The 18,338-nt window shown below is 45.0% G+C and overlaps 2 protein-coding genes across 2 annotated transcripts in view; both read left to right on the forward strand.

Annotated features, from left to right (window-relative positions):
• The window catches only part of LOC143690474 (uncharacterized), a 28,474-nt gene extending 14,883 nt beyond the window's left edge, over positions 1-13,591 (forward strand). Inside the window, exon 4 of the mRNA XM_077168203.1 lies at positions 13,450-13,591. Within this exon, the coding sequence (XP_077024318.1) occupies positions 13,450-13,591 (142 nt within the window). The remainder of the gene's footprint in view (positions 1-13,449) is intronic.
• A 5-nt stretch (positions 13,592-13,596) lies between these two features.
• Positions 13,597-18,338, forward strand: part of TEAD4 (TEA domain transcription factor 4) — a 48,241-nt gene continuing 43,499 nt past the window's right edge. The window contains exon 1 of the mRNA XM_077169697.1: positions 13,597-13,704. Coding sequence (XP_077025812.1) covers positions 13,698-13,704 — 7 coding nt within the window. The 5' untranslated portion in view covers positions 13,597-13,697. The remainder of the gene's footprint in view (positions 13,705-18,338) is intronic.

Genomic DNA, 18,338 nt, shown 5'->3' on the forward strand with positions numbered 1-18,338 from the left:
GGTGAGCCGAACCTCTGTGCCCCCAATGTCCCAGGCACTTGGACATCCAGACTTCCATAAATGCATAAATGTTGGGCTGCCTGAAATAGACCTGTAGGGTTCAGCCAGAGGCACAGAGGCGGGTACCACATGTGTGGAGGTGAGAAGGCACCGCTGGTGGGTAGAGGTAGGCCTTGGACTTTGCCGCCAGGCCCCGTCTTCCCACCCAGCCAACTGAATTACAGCGAGGCAGCCACTAGGGCATAAATTTGCCCTAGTCCTCAGACAGCCTCTGCTCTAATTGATTAGAAGGACCTTGTCTTTGACATGAAAGGCAGAAGACAGTTGACTGGCCAAGATGACTACCAAACCAGTAGTTCTGGGTTAGAGGCCAAGGGAGCCTAGGGGTCAGCGAATGCTTTAGTGAGGAGGCAGCCTCTCAGTTGGGCCTTTGTGCTATATTGCACACCCTGTAACTATGTCCTCTCAAACTGCTAACACTTAATGGCATTTACACATTTACATGTCTGTTACCATGACTCCCCTCCCCATCTAAAATCTGAGCCCCGCGAGGACCTGGACATATTTCTCCCGAGTTTAGTCCAAAAGTAGGTACTTGATAGATGTTTATCAACGAACTGGTGGCAGGAATTAAATTAGTACAGAGGCCTGTCCTAAGTAGAAAAACAATGTGAATGAGTTCTGGAGGCTAGAGGATTCCTTGTTATCCAGGAATTTTAAAATGAGGTAAAGCACTATGGGCTCAGAGACACCCCCTTCCACCCAAAGCAGGGTGTTTGCACGGAGGTCTGTACCTTGTATTTCTGCTTTGGCATGTGCAACACCTTTGGTACTTCCACGTCTGGCTCCTCAGGTTGCAGAGCTGGGCCCAATCTCGAGTCTAGTCCAATAGGCATGACCAGAGGTGATAGTGGGAGGAGCTGTTTTCTTCCCTGCCCTACCGGGTTTTGGATGGGGAAGCATTGTTTCTGTATTGGTCTGTAACTGGAACCGTATTAGAGCGGGACAGTGGACATGAATTCAGAGACATGACTCTGCTAACCTGCATAACCAAACCTTGCAATAAACCCACCGGCCTGCACAAGGATTTCTGTGCTGGAACTGAAACAGAAGGGGACAGGGTTTCTGATCTCAGCCTGCTCCCAACCCGCATTATGTGAGCTGTCCTCCTGCTTCCTACATCTTTCTACCTCTGGGACTCATATCTGGATGATGTGGATGGGTCTTGTTATAGTTTGCTAGCTGCCAGAATGCAATATACCAGAAATGAAATGGCTTTTTAAAGGGGGAATTTAATCAGTTGCTAGTTTGCAGTTCTAAGGCTGAGAAAATGTCCAATTAAAACAAGTCTATAGAAATGTCCAATCGAAAGCATCCAGGGAAAGATAACCTTGGTTCAAGAAAGTTGATGATGTTCAGGGTTTCTCTCTCATCTGAAAAGTCACATGGTGAAAACAGTCACAGTTTCTCGGCTGGAAGGGCACATGACGAGCAAGGCATCATCTGCTGTTTTCTCTCCTGGCTTCCTGTTTCATGAAGCTCCCCAAGAGGCGTTTTCCTTCTTCATCTCCAAAGGTCACTGGCTTGTGGGCTCTCTGCTTCTTGTGGCTACATCGCTCTCCTTTGCTCTCTCTGAATCTCTTTCATTCTCTAAAATGTTTCCTCTTTTGTAGGACTCCAGAAACTTATCAAGACCCACCCAAATGGGTGGAGACATGTCATCACCTAATCCATCTTAACAACCACTCTTGATTAAGTCACATCTCCAGGGAGATGATCTGATTACAGTTTTAAACATACAGTATTGAATAGGGATTTTCTACCTTTATAAAATGGAATTTTGATTAAACATGGCTTTTCTAGGGAACATACATCCTTTCAAACCAGCACAGGTCTGTTAGATGAAAACCCCAAGTTTTCTTCTTCTTGCCAGCTCCTCAGTTATGGGATGGTCATTGAGATGAAGGGGATGGTTCTCAAAAAGGGCCCCAGGGAGAGAAGCATCAGAGAGTAAGATCTGAGATATTAATGGGCAGGTTGTCAGAGCCCGCGGGTCATGAAGCTCCCGATATGGCTGGAACTGTTAGCCTAGAGCCCCGAAGCTCCATGTGTCACAGGTGGATGGAGAAGAGGGTAAGGAGGGCACCGTTTCTGTCCTCCAGTCGGGGACTCTGGGCCTCTTCTAATTGTCCACCCATCACTTTCTGGATGACACCAGCCAATTCTCATAAGCTTTGTTTTTTCCTTTTTAAACTTTTTTTGTGGTAATTGTATATACAACATGAAATTTCCCCTTTTAATCACTTTCAAATGTGTAGTTCAGTACTGGTTACTACATTCACAATGTGGTGGAGCCATCGCCACCTTCCATTACCAAGACTTTTCTGTCACTCCAAACAAACTCTGTCCCCATAAACTCTCCAGTCCCCTCAGACTTCAGGGTCTGAGGTCTGTTTTTGCCACTTTCTCAGGGCAACATGTTTGTTCTCTCTGAGACTCGGTTTCTCCATTCCTAATCCTGGGGATCATAATTCCATTTCTATTCTGAAAGTCTTTCTGAAGGGCAGGGTCCTCGAGGACCTCAGCTTATTGTTCTGCTTATGACAGAGAATTTAAGAAAAGCCCACAAGTTCCTGATTCTTCTGAAAGTTCCTGCATAAACAGCATCTGCATTCTCCTAGGATGGAGCAGGGTGCTGCTGGGCCAGGGCTCTGTACTGGGGTGGGCCATCTGGTGGGCTTTCTGGGTGGGTCTCGGGGCAGAGCAGGAAGCCTCTGGGCCAGGCCTTGAGAGGTGAGCCAGGGATTATTTTTATCCTCCATTTGTGGCACTTGGCCCAGGCTTAATGATGCCATCTGTCCCCCCCTTCCAGGTCTTACCTTGGCAAACTTGCAAGAGTCACTGAGGAGCATTTGGGGAAGGAGGAGGAGTGGGGACACTTCTGGGTTGGTATTAGTTTACCCCATTCCACTAGTCATGGAGCAGAGGCTGCGTGGGAGGTCTGCCTAGAGAGGGAAGGCAGCTGCCAGACACTGGGGTGGAGGGGGTGGAGTTGGGGAGTAGGGTGGAAGAGGCTAGCCAGAGATAGTTCTGGACCCGGGGCAGCAGGGCCACATGGGGCTGGGAGCAACTCCATGTCAGTAACAAATCCCACGGCCCAGGGCCTTGTGTGACCCGCTGCCCTGCTTTCTCTGGGACAGACCCAATCGTGGGGACATGGAGTGCAGGTCCTCAGAAAACCTCAGTTGTGGGGCAGTGTCTGGCCTGAGGAGTCTCTGGGCCTCCCTGGGTCTGGTATTTATTGGACTGTCCTGGCCCCAACCTCTGCAGGGATGGACAGTCCTCATTTCACTGGGCCCGTCTAGCTTAGGAGTTCAGGGAAAGGAAGGGGATGCCAAGGAGCTGCAGGACCAGAGACCCTCGCTCTTGGAGGGGTCACATAGGTTTGGAGAAAGGGCTGCCTTCCTTCCCAGTTTTCTGGACATCCTGGCCTCCACATCGCCCTCTGCCTAGCTGACGTTTTTCATGTGTGCTTTGTGTCAGGTCCCAGAAGAATATCTGGGCTAAGGCCGGGTCTCAGGAGACCTCAGCTGGTATGCTAAGGTCTGTGTACCTATTGACATCAGATTCACCTTGAGCATTGTTTATAGCTTTATAAAATGATGATGACAATAAATATCTCCTATCCAGGCCCCGTCCTGGATGGCATCTCATCTTATTCATCATCACATGGGACATATCCCCAGACTTCTCTGAGCAAAGCCTCAGGTGAAAGTCTGCATGGTATGTTTTGAGACTGCTAGGAAAGTTCCCAAGGAAGCAGAGGATTTGGATACAGTGTGTGGGCCACAGATATTGTGGGCATGGGAAGGACCCTAAATCCCAACTAGAGCAGTCTCTTGAGTTTTACAGATGAGCAAACTGAGGTCCAAAGAGAGGAACTGATTTGCTTATATCACACTTGGTTGTAGAGCTGGAACCAAAGCCAGTCTCTTGATTCCCAGACCTCACACTTTCATTTTATGAACCTCCAAAATAAAAGGAAAAAGGCACATACAATCCCAGCTTTCTCAGTGATGTGCCATAATCAGACATTTCCTGAGATGTCCTTTTGGTCCCTGAAGCTAAACACAGCCGTTTGTCCTCCCATCAGAGAAATTAGTCCAATAAGAGAACTTATAAAATATTCATTTATTTGTTCGTTTTCTTATTTGCCAGCACTGTGCGATGTGCCAAGGATTTAGTAGAAAAAGAATTAACCCTGCTGCTCTCGCCAAAATGTGGGGAGGAGAAAAATAATTACTGGGTGATGGGTGCTGGGACACAGAAAGGGACCTGTTGGAATACACTGGAGGCACTTAATCCAGGTTTGGTTAGGGTGCTCTTCTAGAGGAAGTGACATTTTGGCCGGATCTTAAGGGTGAGCCTTAAGGAGTTGGGCATTTGAAAAAAAGATGGGAAAGAGTTAGAGGCAGCAAGGATCGGGGTGGAGAAAGAGCTTAATATCCTATAGGTAAGATAGTAATTGAGCTCAGGGCTTAGGGGTGGGTGTGAGGAAGGAGGTGTAGAAGGGTGGAGGATGATACAGATGGTTGGAGGGTATGGTAGCAGAGCAGGAATCAGCTAGTAAAAGGCCTTATCGGTCACCTTCTGGAGTGTGTAGTTTTGTCTTAACAGCATGGAAAAGTCACCGAAAGATTTTAAGTAGAGGAATCACATGATAAGATTTGTATTTTAGAAAACTCACTCTGGCAGCAGTGAAAAGTTCAAGAGTCTGGGATGGAGCTGCCACAGTCATCCCAGTATGCAGTACATGTCAGTGGAGACTTGGGTCAGAGTAGTGAGATAGAAGGAGCAGTGGATTCAGGAGATAGAAAGACAGGATGTGGTTGTTGACTGGATATGGGAGATAAGAGATAAGAGGGAAGAGGCAAAATCTACTCCTAGTCTCTGACCTCTGGGTGGGTGGTCATATCATTTCCTGAAAGAGAGCAGAGGAGGAGCAGCAGGTGTCTGCGGCGAGCTGAAAAGGTTTTGAACATGTTGAGTGTGAAGAGTGTTGCTGATTTCTGATTAGAGATGCCTGGTAGGTAGTTGCTATATAGGCCTAAAGCTCAGGAAGACGATACATAAATGGGAATCAAAAACAGATGGCAGGGCGGGCCGCGGTGGCTTAGCGGGCAAAGTGCTTGCCTGCTATGCCGGAGGACCTCGGTTCGATTCCCGGCCCCAGCCCATGTAACAAAAACGGAGAAACAGAATACAATAAAACAAGAAAATGTTTAAAGATGTTTCCCTTTCTTCCTTCCTTCCTTCCTTCTATCCTTCCTTCCTTCTCTCTGTCTTTCCTTTAAAAAAAAAAAAAAAAAAACAGATGGCAGAAGTGGAAGCCGTGGGTAGGGTTTTAAAAAGGAGAGGTCAGATGAGACCCCCAAGGAAAACATTTATAGAATTGGTCTGAAAAGAGGGAAAACTAAGGGGAAAGAAAGGGAGATTGAAGACAGTGAGTTAGGCAACTTCGGAATGGTCTTGCTTGTCCATGTATTTTGAGAATTGGATTGTTAAGTTTTGTGGAAAGCCTGGTGGAATTTTTGTTGTAACAGGATAGAATTTATTATTTATTTGGAGAGATTCAGAATCTTTATCATGTTGTTTTCCCATCCATGAACACATAGTTTCTCTCCAATTATTGTATTTTAAGACGTTGCAATTTTCTCTGAAAAGTTCCCCTATTTTATTAGATTTATCACTAGATAAATTATGGCTTTGGTTTCTCTTGTAAGTGGAATATTTTTAAAAAGTTGTATTGTCTGGTAGTTTATTTCTGGTATAAAAGAATGTAGTTGATTTTGATATTGATCTTGTTGAACTCTTAAAAGTATTTATAATTTTTGAAATCGTCCATCATATTTTCTATGTGTAATGACAGTTTTATTTCTTTCCAATTTTTAGATCTCTTTTTCTTGTCCTACTGCGTTGGTAATGATTTCTAGTATAGTATGAGTGTAAGTGATAGAAATGAGCATTCTTTATCTTATTCCTTACTTTGAAGGTTTTTCATCTAGTGTAATATTTATTGTGTAGGTTTTTTGGAAGATACCTTTTATCAGATTAAGAAGTTTCTTTTTATTTCTAGTAATTTGCTAAGTTTTTATTGTGAATGGGCCTTGAATTTTTTAAGGGCTTTTTAAAAATTTGTAGTTCAGAAACATATGGTTTTTTTCACTTTTTAATCTATCTAATCTATCCATCCATTCATCCATCATCTCTCCACTTACCTCCTCACCTATATCTATACGTATATAATTTTTGTGCTTGCAGCGCCAAATTAGCCATCATTGTTACTGTTTTTTACATGTTCTTTAGGTTTACTCTTTTTTAATTTTAGTTTTTAAAATCCAATTTTATTGGGATATATTCACATATCATATTATCATCCAAATTATGCAATCTATGGCTCACAGTAACATCATATATTTGTGCATCATCACCACAATCAATTTTAGAATATTTTCATTACTCCAAATAAAGAAGAACACCCAAAATGTCCCATACCCCTTATCCCCCCATTATCTATTCACTTGTCTTTATTTTCTTACTCATATGCCCATACACTGGATAAAGGAAGTGTCAGTCACAAAGTTTTCATAATCACATGGTCACACCATAAAAGCCACATAATTATACACTCATCATCAAGAATCAAGGCTACTGTATTTATAATTGTGCCTAAGAGTCACTCCCAGAGGACCTCTTTTGTTGCTCAGTGTGGCCTCTCTCTCTCTCAGCCAACTCAGCAGATGAACTCAATGCCTTTACCCCCATACATTGGAACATTACATACCCAGGACTATAAATCTCCCTGGCAATGTGGGACATGACTCCAGGAGATGAGCCTGGCCCTGGCATCTTGGGAGTGAGAAAGCCTTCTTGACCAAAAGAGGAAAGATATGGCTTTTTAGTTTCTAGTATATTGGAACAGCTAGAAGGGAATAACTGAAACTGTTGGACTGTAATTCAATAAATAGCCTTGATCTTGAAGGTCATTGAATTGCTATAGAGCTTTTAAGGTATGGCCGTGCGATTGTGAAAACTTTGTGACTGACACTCCCTTTATCCAGTCCAGTATATGGGCAAATGAGTAAGAAAAAAAACAAAGACAAAATGTTAAATAAATAATGGGGGCGGGGTGTTCTTTTCACTTGTATTTTAATTTGTATTTGTGCTTTTTTCTGAAGTAATGAAAATGGTTAAAAATTGAGTGTAATGACAAATATACAGCTATATGATGATACTGTGAACCACTGATTGTACACTTTGAATGATTATATGGTATGTGAATATACAATTTATCTTAATAAAATTGTATTTTTTAAAAAGGCTATTGGATTGCATGCAGTTCATCAGTTTAGGGTATTTCCTTCTAGCTGTTTTTAAAAAACTAAAAATGTATATCTATATAATACATAAGAATAATGTCCAGATTGATCCTTCAACTCTATTTGAAGTCTCTGTGCCACTGAAATTTTATTGTTTCATTTCTTTTCCCTCTTTTGGTCAAGAAGGCTTTCTCAATCCCATGATGCCAGGGCCAGACTCATCCTTGGGAGTCCTGTCCCGTGTTGCCAGGGAGATTTACACCCTTTGGTGTCACATCCCACTTAGAGGGAAGGGCAGTGAGCTTATTTGCTGAATTGGCTGATAGAGGGCACATCTGAGCAATAAAAGAGGTTCTTTGGGAGTGAATCTTATGCATAATTATAAGTAGGCCTAATTTCTCCTTTACAGGAATAGTTTTATAACAGCAAACCCCAAGATTGAGGGCTTGGCTTTTTAAACTGGTAGTTCCTAATGCTTGTGAGAATATCAGAAATTCCCTATGTGGGGAAGTTTAATATTTCCACATTTTCCCCCAGTTCCTCAAGGGAACTTTGCAAACACTGTCCTAAAAATGAGTGAGAGTTTAAAAGATGTTCAGACAAACAGACACACAGAGTTTCTGAACATGAGACCTGACTTCATAGCCTTAGAGGCCTTTAGACTCTGCTTTTCCTGTCCTGTCCAGCAAATGGTGCTTGTCAACTCACAGCACCCCACCAGTGTAAAGTATGGTGCCTTTAATTCTCAGTAGACCCTGTCCCCTTTCAGGGGCATGGTTGGAACAGAGGCTGAGGTAGAAGGCAGGTCTAAACTGTTTCTGTTCTAAACTGTTTTCCATTCCCTGGGGTCTGAATTCTTTAAATGAGAGCCACCACTTGTGCTGGGCCCTTCCCACCCCCACCCCCGCCTTGTCTTGGGTAAGATATGCCCTTTAGGGAATTATGTACTTCACCTCACTAAGTTACTTTATCTCTCAGACATTCCTTAATTCTGCCCTTGCCTGGGGCAGACCTGATACCCTAGAATGCCTGCAGCTTAATAATTTACAGCTAAAAAGTAAAAAATGAAAAGGTGGTGGTGGTGGGGCAGGAATCCAATAGCTGGACCCCAGCCCCCTGAGTTTATCAGTCAAGAGCCAGGGTTGGTACCTGACTCTGTGTGCCCCTTTTCTTAGAGCACAGCCCTTTTCCAGTATTCTGAGTTCAGCAGACTCCAAAAATCTTTTGTTTTGTTTTACCTTTTTCCCCACCTCCTTTCTGCTAAGGAGAGATCTCCTGTTTCCTTTCCTACTTGCTCCAGGTTTATCTGTGCTCAGAGCTTGTATTCAGCAGTCCAAATTTGTTAATTAATTCTACAATTAGAGCTTGGGTGAGTTATATTCCCTTGCTTCTAGTAGAGACCACTTTTTCCCATGGGGAAATGACTCCAAAACAGCCTGCCATGCCAGTAGGGGAAGGGTGCCAACTTCTACTGCTTGAGAGACCTGCAGTTTTGCACTGTAATCTCAGCCCTTCCACTCATTCCAGACTGACGTATGGTGTATATCTGGTCACGGGAGTTGTTCCAGACAGTTCCTTGCTATTTACTAGCTGCCCTAGAGAATGGACTAAATCCCATACCTCCTGACACTGCCATCTTGTCCTGCTTCCCTCCATCTAGATTTAACTCTTACTTTTACCTGCTTGTGTCTCTTGCCTTCTTTTCATTTTGATTTATTTTATTTTATTTATATTTTTTAAAACTTTTTTTATTGTGAAATATATACAAAAAAGCAACAGATTTCAGAGTACATTGTAGCAAGTAGTTAGTTATAGAATAGATTTCAGAGTTTGGTATGGGTTACAATTGCACAATTTTAGGTTTTCCTTCTAGCTGCTCCATGACACTGGAGACTAAAAGAAATATTAGTATAATGATTCAGCAGTCATACTCATTCGTTAAATCCTGTCTTCTTTGTTAAAGCTCCTCCTTCTCCTTTGATCCTCCTTCCAGTCTTTAGCGGCATTTGAGATATGCCCATTCTAACTTTTTCATGTTGGAAAGGGGTGTTGATAACATAGGATAGAGGGATGGAACTAGTGGATGTTCTTAGAGAGCAGCCTCTCTGGGGTTCAGGACTTATCTGACCTAGGAACCACCTGGAAGTTGTAGTTTTCTGGAAAGTGACCTTAGTGTGTGAAACTTTTGTAAAGTCTCAGAGCCCTAGATATTCTTTAGGGTTAACAGGAATGGTTTTAGTTGAGGTTTGGCAGACCGTGGTGATTAGCAATATCTAGCTGAAACTCATATAAGAGTCACCTCCAGAATAGCCTCTCAACTCTATTTGAACTCTTTTAGCCACTGATACCTTATTTTGTTACATTTCTCACCCCCCTTTTAAAAAAAATATGTTTATTGACACTTCTTTGCACACATGCATGGTTTACAATCAATGGCTCACAATTTTATCACGTAGCTGTGTATTCATCACCACGATCAATTTTTAGAACATTTGCTTCACTCCAAAAAAAGAAATAAAAAGAATAAACTCATACATTCACACCCCTTACTCCTCGCTCTCATTGACCACTAGTATTTCAATCTACCCCTTATCCCCCTATTGTTTATTTATTTTATATATATATATTTTTTTACTCATCTGTCAATACCCCGGATAAAAGGAGCCTCAGACACAAGGTTTTCACAATCACACAGTCACATTGTAAAAGTTATATCTTTATACAATCATCTTCAAGAATCAAAGCTTCTGGAACACAGCTCAAAAGTTTCAGATACTTCCCTCCAGCCATTCCAATATATCATAAACTAAAAAGGGATATCTATGTAATGCATAAGAATAATCTCCAGGATAACCTCTCAACTCTGTTTGGAATCTCACCCACAGAAACTTTACCTAATTTTCTTTCCCCTTTTGATCAGGAAAGCACTGTTGATCCTATGGTTCCAGGGCCAGGCTTATCCCAAAGAGTCATGTCCCATGTTGTCAGGGAGACTTTCATTCCCCTTTTATACTTTTTAAAGTGCATTTTTTTGGTGTTTTCTTTCTCTAGCTGTATCAATTTTGCTGTTAATTCCAGCCATTGAATTTTTTTTCTTTTCTTTTTTTTAATTGCTTTTTTAATTTTTTAAAAATATAACAAACACAAACATTCTTAACATATGATCATTCCGTTCTACATATATAATCAGTAATTTACAATATCATCACATAGTTGCATATTCATCATCATGATCATTTCTTAGAACATTTGCATCAATTCAAAAAAAGAAATAAAAAGAAAACAGAACAAAATTCGTACATACGATACCCCTTACCCCTCCCTTTCATTGATCACTAGCATTTCAGTCTACCAAATTTACTTTAACATTTGTTCTCCCTATTATTTATTTTTATTACATATGTTTTATTTGTCGATATGGTAGATAAAAGGAGCATCAGACACAAGGTGTTCACAATCACACTGTCACATTGTGAAAGCTATATCATTATACAGTCGTCTTCAAGTAACATGGCTACTGGAACACAGCGCTACATTTTCAGAGAGTTCCCTCCAGCCTTTCCATTACATCTTGACTAACCAGGTGATATCTGTTTAATGCATAAGAATAACCTCCAGGATAACCTCATGACTCTGGAATCTCTCAGCCATTGACACTTTATTTTGTCTCTTTTAGCTCTTTCCCCTTTTGGTCGAGAAGGTTTTCTCAATCCCTTGATGCTGAGTCCCAGCTCATTCTAGGATTTCTGTCCCATGTTGCCAGGAAGGTCCACACCCCTGGGAGTCATGTCCCACGTAGAGAGGGGAAGGGCGGTGAGTTTACTTGTTGTGTTAGCTGGAGAGAGACAGCCATTGAAACTTTAACTTCAGTGACTGAACTTTCATTTCTAAGTGTTTTATTTGTTTTTTTTTTCCAGTCTGCAATGTTTTTTTTTAATAGTGTCTTGTTTTTTCTCATGTTTACATTTCCTTCTTGAAATCAATAATAATCTTAAACATAATTTTATAATAGTTTTTATCTGATAGTTCAGTTATATCTGTAGCTTTAGGGATATCATCCCATTGAATCTTGATTATGGTGGATGTTTCCTCATATGTTTTTGTATTATAAGATCCTCTTTAGCAAGGCTGTATCTTCAGGGATCCTTGGTAATCTGGGGTGAGATTATGTCCTTTCAGCCTGAGATCTCTGTTTCTTTTCATGGATTGGCTGGTAGTTCCTGGATAATATAAAATTCAAATCTCCTCAAGTCCACTTAAGGGCAGGCCTTTGGTTGCAAATAAATAGGAAATATTATTATTTTTTATATCTAGAGCTTAGGCCCAGACCACCTTCCTTGTCATGGTTTGTCACTGTTCCATCTTTCTCTGAGGATTTAGATATAGTTCCCAGTTCAGTCCTCTCTGTATCTCTCAGGTTTAAGGTCTCATCTCTGAATGGCCATTAAAACCCAGTCCCTTGTTGCTGAGGTCAACTTTGTCTGTTTTCTCCTAGGACTACTGTAGCATCAACTCATTTGCTTAGTGTTTAGAGCTCTCTCATTTTGGGCCTCTAGGAATTTTCTTTACTTTCTTTTGAAGTCAACTCTGCATTTAAAAATGTATTTGTTATCGTTGATCTGTCATTTCTAAGTTTCTTTTATGAAGTGAGAGAGTCTTAAAATAATTTTTTCTAACATATTGCCAGAAATTAAAGTTGGCAACTCTTTTGAGAAGTTTGTTTCAGAAGGTACAGAAAGTGCCTGCCCATGCAAAATAAATTAATAAAATACATATATACAGAAGGTACAGAAAATGTTTCAAATTTCTTGGTAGAATCAAGACCAGAATTCCTGGTGGAGGTTAAGCTAGTTTCTTGCAGATTAAGAGACTCCTCAGAAAACCCTTCATGAAAGCTTACTTGAAAGGGTACAGAGAGGATAGCCGGGAGGGAGGTGGGAGTTTGAGGTACGTAGAGGTGGGGGAGGGAGAGACAAATACCGTCTGGGAGGGTATGATCTGGGAGGGTCCTGGAAGGAAATGGATGGGAACTCAGGGATTTAGACTCCTGAGCCTGGGTTTGGACCACTGTGCTCATGCAGGAGGAGAAGGGGTGATGTGTGTGATGGGGAGAGGCTGCCCTCCTTTGCACATGTGCACAGTGGCTGGGAGATGGGAGGGCTGGGGAGATAAGTGGTATGCCTCATCCAGAAAACTGCCTTGTGACTACTAGTATGTGCTGCTCCTTCCCAGAGTCTTGTGAGTTGTGTCAAGAAATTTACAGCTTGGACAGTTTGATTCCCAGAGAGGTCTCTGTGTTTGTCCCCTGCTAGTGGCAGGGCAGGGTTATGGTAGTACCAACAACTCACCCTGTCAACTCAACCTGTGAGAATCTGCCAAGCAGGGCTAAAAACTTCCCTTTACAAAAAGACAGAAAGTAGGTGAGAAGTTACGAGGGGCTGACAGGGAGAGCATTGTTGAGTTGTTGCATAATGAGTACAGAGATTCTCTTTGGGGTAATGGAAAAGTTTTGGAAATGGGTGATGGTTGCACAACATGGTGAATATAATTAATGCTACTGAATTGTATACTTAAAAATGGTTAAAATGGCAAATTTTATGTTATATATTTTACTATGATAAAATTCAGAAAAAAATTATTAAGAGTGAGCTGGGGATGGAATAAGGGGAATGCTGGCCAGCATTTTATTTTGCATCCTTTTAACCCAGCACTGATTTAATGCCAGGACATCACCTGGCATTTGGTCCTTGTCTCCCTGTTGGGAAATGTGGATCCTTAGAGCCAAGATCAGAGCAGGTTACTCTGCCTTTGTGACATTGGGGAGGCTGAGGCCTCAGGAGGGGAAACGACCTGCTTGAGAGTCCAGGCCCCTGGACTCCTTCCAGACCCGTGGTTCGCTCTTGGTCTCCTAGAATCCCTGGCCTTTCCCTCCATACCCCTGCACTGTGGGTGGGCAGGTTGGGAGGAGCAGGCAGTTTGGGTACTCTGGCCCACCCTTGGGGAACACCTTGCCCCATGGCCCATATGGTGCCCCCCCTTCTGACCAGTGCCATGGTTTCTGTCCCCACAGGTCCAGCGGGTGCTCCTCCAAGCGGAGCCTTGGAGGGCAAGGCCGGCACCATTACCTCCAACGAGTGGAGCTCTCCCAACTCCCCAGAGGGGAGCAACGTCTCGGGGGGCAGTCAGGCATTGGACAAGCCCATCGACAATGATGCGGAGGGTGTGTGGAGCCCAGACATCGAGCAGAGCTTCCAGGAGGCCCTGGCCATCTACCCACCCTGTGGCCGGCGGAAAATCATCCTGTCGGACGAGGGCAAGATGTACGGTAAGAAGCCTGTCGGGCCAGGCAGTGGGCCCCTGAGCTCAAGCCCTGCATATGAGGGCCTGAGCACAGTGACCTCAGGGTTCTCTCTAAGCAGTGAGGAGACATGATCTTGGGGCCTCTACAAGGTGGACACACCTTTGAGTCGGGGGGCAGAGCAGGGCACGGAGGGGTGCAAAACTGTTCGTGGAAAACTTGGGAAAAGGAAGCTCTGGGTAAGGTAGAGAGAGCACTCCCCCAGAGCAGACAGGCAACATCCTGCAAGCACCCCCTGGGCAAATTCCTGAGCATCACTCAGCTTCCAACCTTGGCTGTGAAGGGCCGGAAGGCCGCGTCACTGGACTCATTCATTTATTCGCTTGTTCACACCACCAACATCCGCTGAGGCTCCTGCTTACCGGCTTTGGGTAGATCAGGTCCAGTCCCTGCGTTGGAATTCTCCCAGGGTAAAAAAGATGGGTACACATGGCTGTAGTCCAAGGCAGACTGCGGAGCATATCCCTGGAGAGAGTCCAACTGAGTGCTTTGCACCATTCCCTCAGGAGAGGTCACCCTCAGCTGGGGGTGGTCAGAAAAAGCCTTGTTTTTTGCGAGGGGCTGTGAATCCAGAAAATACAGAAATACTTTCTGTCTAGCTGTCACGTGGAGCCAAGCATTCTGCTTGGGGCCATGCTTCTTGCAAAGCAAAACACAAAAACCAACTTTGAAGGCTGGACAGTCCTTTTGGAAAATCCCCCAGGACCCCCAGCTTGAGACATTTGTTTTGGGGCAGTGGCCAAGAGGCCTGAAAGAAGCTCTGCCACTGCCTAGAGTCTGCAGCTCCCAAAAAGGTGGCTCCAGGCCAGCAGCCCATCGGGGTTTCTGTTTAAGTGTCCCCCTTCCCACCACCCTTCTGGCACAGTTACTTTGCCAGTTTTTTTTTTTTTTCCCAATTGTGAAAAATGACATATATACAAAAGAGCAATAAACTTCAAAGCACACTGCAACAATTAGTTGTAGAACAGATTTCAGAGTTTGGTATGGGTTACGGTTCCACAATTTCACATTTTTCTGGAGACTAAATGAAATACCAATGTAATGATTCAGCAGTCATGCTCATTTGTTAAATCCCATCTTTTCTGTTATAACTCCTCCTTCTCCTTCGCTCTTTCTTCCAGTGTTTAGGGGTCTTTGGGCTATGCCCATTCTGACTTTTTCATGTTGGAAAGGGCTGTCCATAATAGGAGATAGGGGATGGAATTAGTTGATGTTCTGGAGAGGCTGGGCCCTCTGAGTTTCAGGACTACCTGGAGGTTGTAGGTTTCTGGATAGTTATCACAGTGCACAGAACCTTTGTAGAATCTCAGATATGCCAGCTATTTAAAGGGCACCTTGGCATTGCTATGTGAAGGGTCCCTGGGGGCTGGCTGCCCAAACTCAAATCTAGTTTGTTACTGGCCCTGGGAAGTGGTAAACTTCCCACAGTTCCTCCATTCATCCTTTACTTATCACCATCCCTACGTGGCCAAAATGTTTACTTCCCTTTCTTTTACTGGTTGAGGCAGAAGGTCCTTTCCAGCTGGACCCATATTCTGCTCATTGCCAGGTACAACTGCTCATCTCTCTTTCCCGGCCCCACCTCTTGTGGCTTTGCTGGGTGTCAAGAGGGTCTCTTCTTTCTGCGGGTATCCATCCCTCCACTGCACTCACTACTTCCTCCTTCCTGCTCTGATGATTGCTTCTTACTTTCAGTCCTTGGGAAGCTTCCTGGAGGAGGTGGCTGGTATCTGGGGGGGTACATGTTGGGTGCCAGGTGTGGTACAGGTGCTTTACATAGCTCCTCTTCATTCCGCTGATGAGAAAGCCTATCCTCTGGGCACTGAGGCTCTCTCCACTGCGTTGGGGAATGGGGTAGGTGTTGCCCGTGAGCTTGAGTACGGGTGTGAGAAAGGGCAGGGGAGATCTGCCATTATGGTTAAGAGATCCTTTACACGGGATACTGCACACTTTTAAGTGTGCAAGAGGTGTTCAGCAAAGGGAGAGCCCTGAGGGTGCTGCAGGTCTCTAGGAAGGCCCCATGGGGGTGCAGAACGTGGTAGCTCAGCAGCTGTTTCTTTGAGTGCCCGTGGACCAGGGACTTGGGATCCTTTGTTTTCTATCCTCACTTTCCCCCACTTGAAGAAATTGGGGTTAGGAGACTTATCTACAGATAGGACCCATACAGAGGGTCATGGCAGAGCCATGCCCAGGGAGGTTCAGGGCTGTGGGCTCTTGGCAAGATTGGCAGTCTTTGGGTTGGAGTTCTATGTGGCAGGAGGGGAGCCTGAGCAGGGCAAGCAGGTGGAAGCAGTGATTGGCAAACTGTTTTGGGCTCAGCCATGTGGTGTCCCGTAGTGGTTTCCTTCCCCGGTCCTAGAGACAGGGAGGGGAGGAGGTGGGAGACCACACAGGAGGAGAGGAGACAGGCAGAGGCCAGGAGCCTCCTAATTATATTTGACAGGACTCTGGGGCTCCCAGAGGTCTTTGACATCAATTATTTCTTTGGAGGTGAGGGAGGAATTTTAATCTTCATTTTGCTGAGGCAGAAATGGAAGTGCAGAGAAGTCAAGATTTTTTCCTAGGAGAGTCTTAGCTAGTCAATGGGAGAGTGGGAACTAGAACCCAGTTCTTCAGCCTCCCTCCCCCCCTGCCCCCATAGCCTTGGTGAGCTCTGAGAAGCCAGCCTGCCAGCTTCTTTCCTCCTCCCTGCCCCACTCCAGGTGGGTCAGGGTCTGGGCAGGAGCCTGGTGGGAGGTTGCACTCTAGTGTCTGCTGACTCCCCCAGCCTCCACAGCACCTGTCCTCCATGAGTATAGATCCTGCTGGGATCCAATGCTGGCTTAACCCCATCTCTTCTTACCAGTCATGGGTGTTCAAGCCAAGGCAGAGCCATGCAGGCAGTTGATGGAAGGGCTCTCTGCAGAGCTGACCAGTCCAGCTGGAAAGTATATATAGCTCTGAGCTCAGCCCCAGTGTGTGCAATGGGGCCACGGGGTGGAGTGGGGGGGGGGGTGCTGACTCAGACCTAATCTCATTCTGGCTCCTCTTCTGTCTTCTCATCTTCCCTCAGGGGATCCGCTCGTCCCATCCTCTTTGTTCCGTCTTGGCTTCTGGCATCCCTAAGAGCCGGAGAGCAGGAACCCAGCCTCAGGCAGGGAGAGGAGCTAACTTCTTGGGTGCATGGTCCAGGAATCGAACTCGGGTGTCCTACTTGAAAGGCGAGCATTCTACCACTGAATCACCCATGCACCCTGGCCTTGGCTTTTTGAGGAGGATTAAGCCTGTTCCCAGCCCAGGCCACTGCACACCAGGAGCAGGACACTCTGCCCAGGGCCAGGCAGACATGCAGATGACATGTACAGCATCATGGCAGATTAGCACCTGTTATTTCTGAGCTGGGTCTCCCACGCTGTTGGCTCGGGCCCTCCCCTTGAGCACCCCTACCTCTCCCAGCTGACTCCTGGCCCGGGGCCACTCGCCCTCTCCTGCCCACAGCTACTTGCATTTTTGCCCTGTCACTCCGTGACCCTGGCCTTGGCATTGTGCATTGCCATACTGGTCGCTGACCTCCTGTGGCCCCTGTGGGCTGGTGAAAGGGAAAGAAGGAAAGAGGAGCTTCGCTCTACCATCTGCCCTCATACTTTTCCTTTCCCTATCCTCACAGCTCAGCCCTGGCTCTGGGCTGCCCTTTGTTTCTCCCTCCTGCTTGCAGAAGGTTCTGTGGCTGCTTTATGAAGCTTCCTCTTTGTAGGCATCCCTTCTGCTTGTCGTGCCTGCCACTCTCCTGGGCTGCTTCTCACTCTTTCTGGAAGTTGATCTTGGATTTCCAGAATCTTTCTGCCTCTTCTTTTCTGTCTGTCTCTCTGCTTCTCCTTTCCTTGTTTTCTACTTGGTGTTACTGAGCACCTGAGTCCTGGGCTCCGCATTCCTGTTAGCAGTCTTTGCTAATCCATAGCCCACCTGCCGTAAGCCAGGCCCGGGCTCTAGGACTTCACGGTCTAACAAGGAAGCAGGATAAACATCTCTGCAAAGTTGGCTAACATCCAAGCAGACATGTATGTTAGTAGACAGCCAGAAAAGCAGGGGGCCAGGTTGTCTTGGAAGTTTTCTTGAAGGAGGCAGAGCTGGAGCTAGGTAGAGGAGTCTCAAGTTTTCTTCTCAGCAATTAGACTCTTCTCCAGCCCCAGGTATATATATATACATATATATATATACTTCAGCTGATCCTTGGAGAGAGGGTCCAGGGCTATCTAGGTTTGGGGTAGGGCTGTAGAAGCCTATCAGACTCCTTCCCTGGCCTTGATATGCAAGAGGGAAACACAGAGTTCATTGAAGCGCAGCGAGAGGTCTCTGGCCAGAGTGATCCAGTGGTCTGTACCCTCTTCTCTTGGGGGGTGGGGGCAGAGGAGACTCATGGCCGTGGCAGCTCAGCCATTTGCAGTTTTGACGTCTAGTGACATTTGTTATAGCAAGACTTATTAACAATATTACAGTTGCAATACAATTATTACAATGAACAATATCAATGATGGTAGTTGACTTTACTGACCTGCCGTGTGACATGTGCTTCACTGACCTTACACCATTTAATACTGAGGATGGCTTACTAGGCGTGGTTG

This window comes from Tamandua tetradactyla, chromosome 7 (genome assembly GCF_023851605.1).
Source record: "Tamandua tetradactyla isolate mTamTet1 chromosome 7, mTamTet1.pri, whole genome shotgun sequence".
NCBI classification, from domain to species: Eukaryota; Metazoa; Chordata; class Mammalia; order Pilosa; family Myrmecophagidae; genus Tamandua; species Tamandua tetradactyla.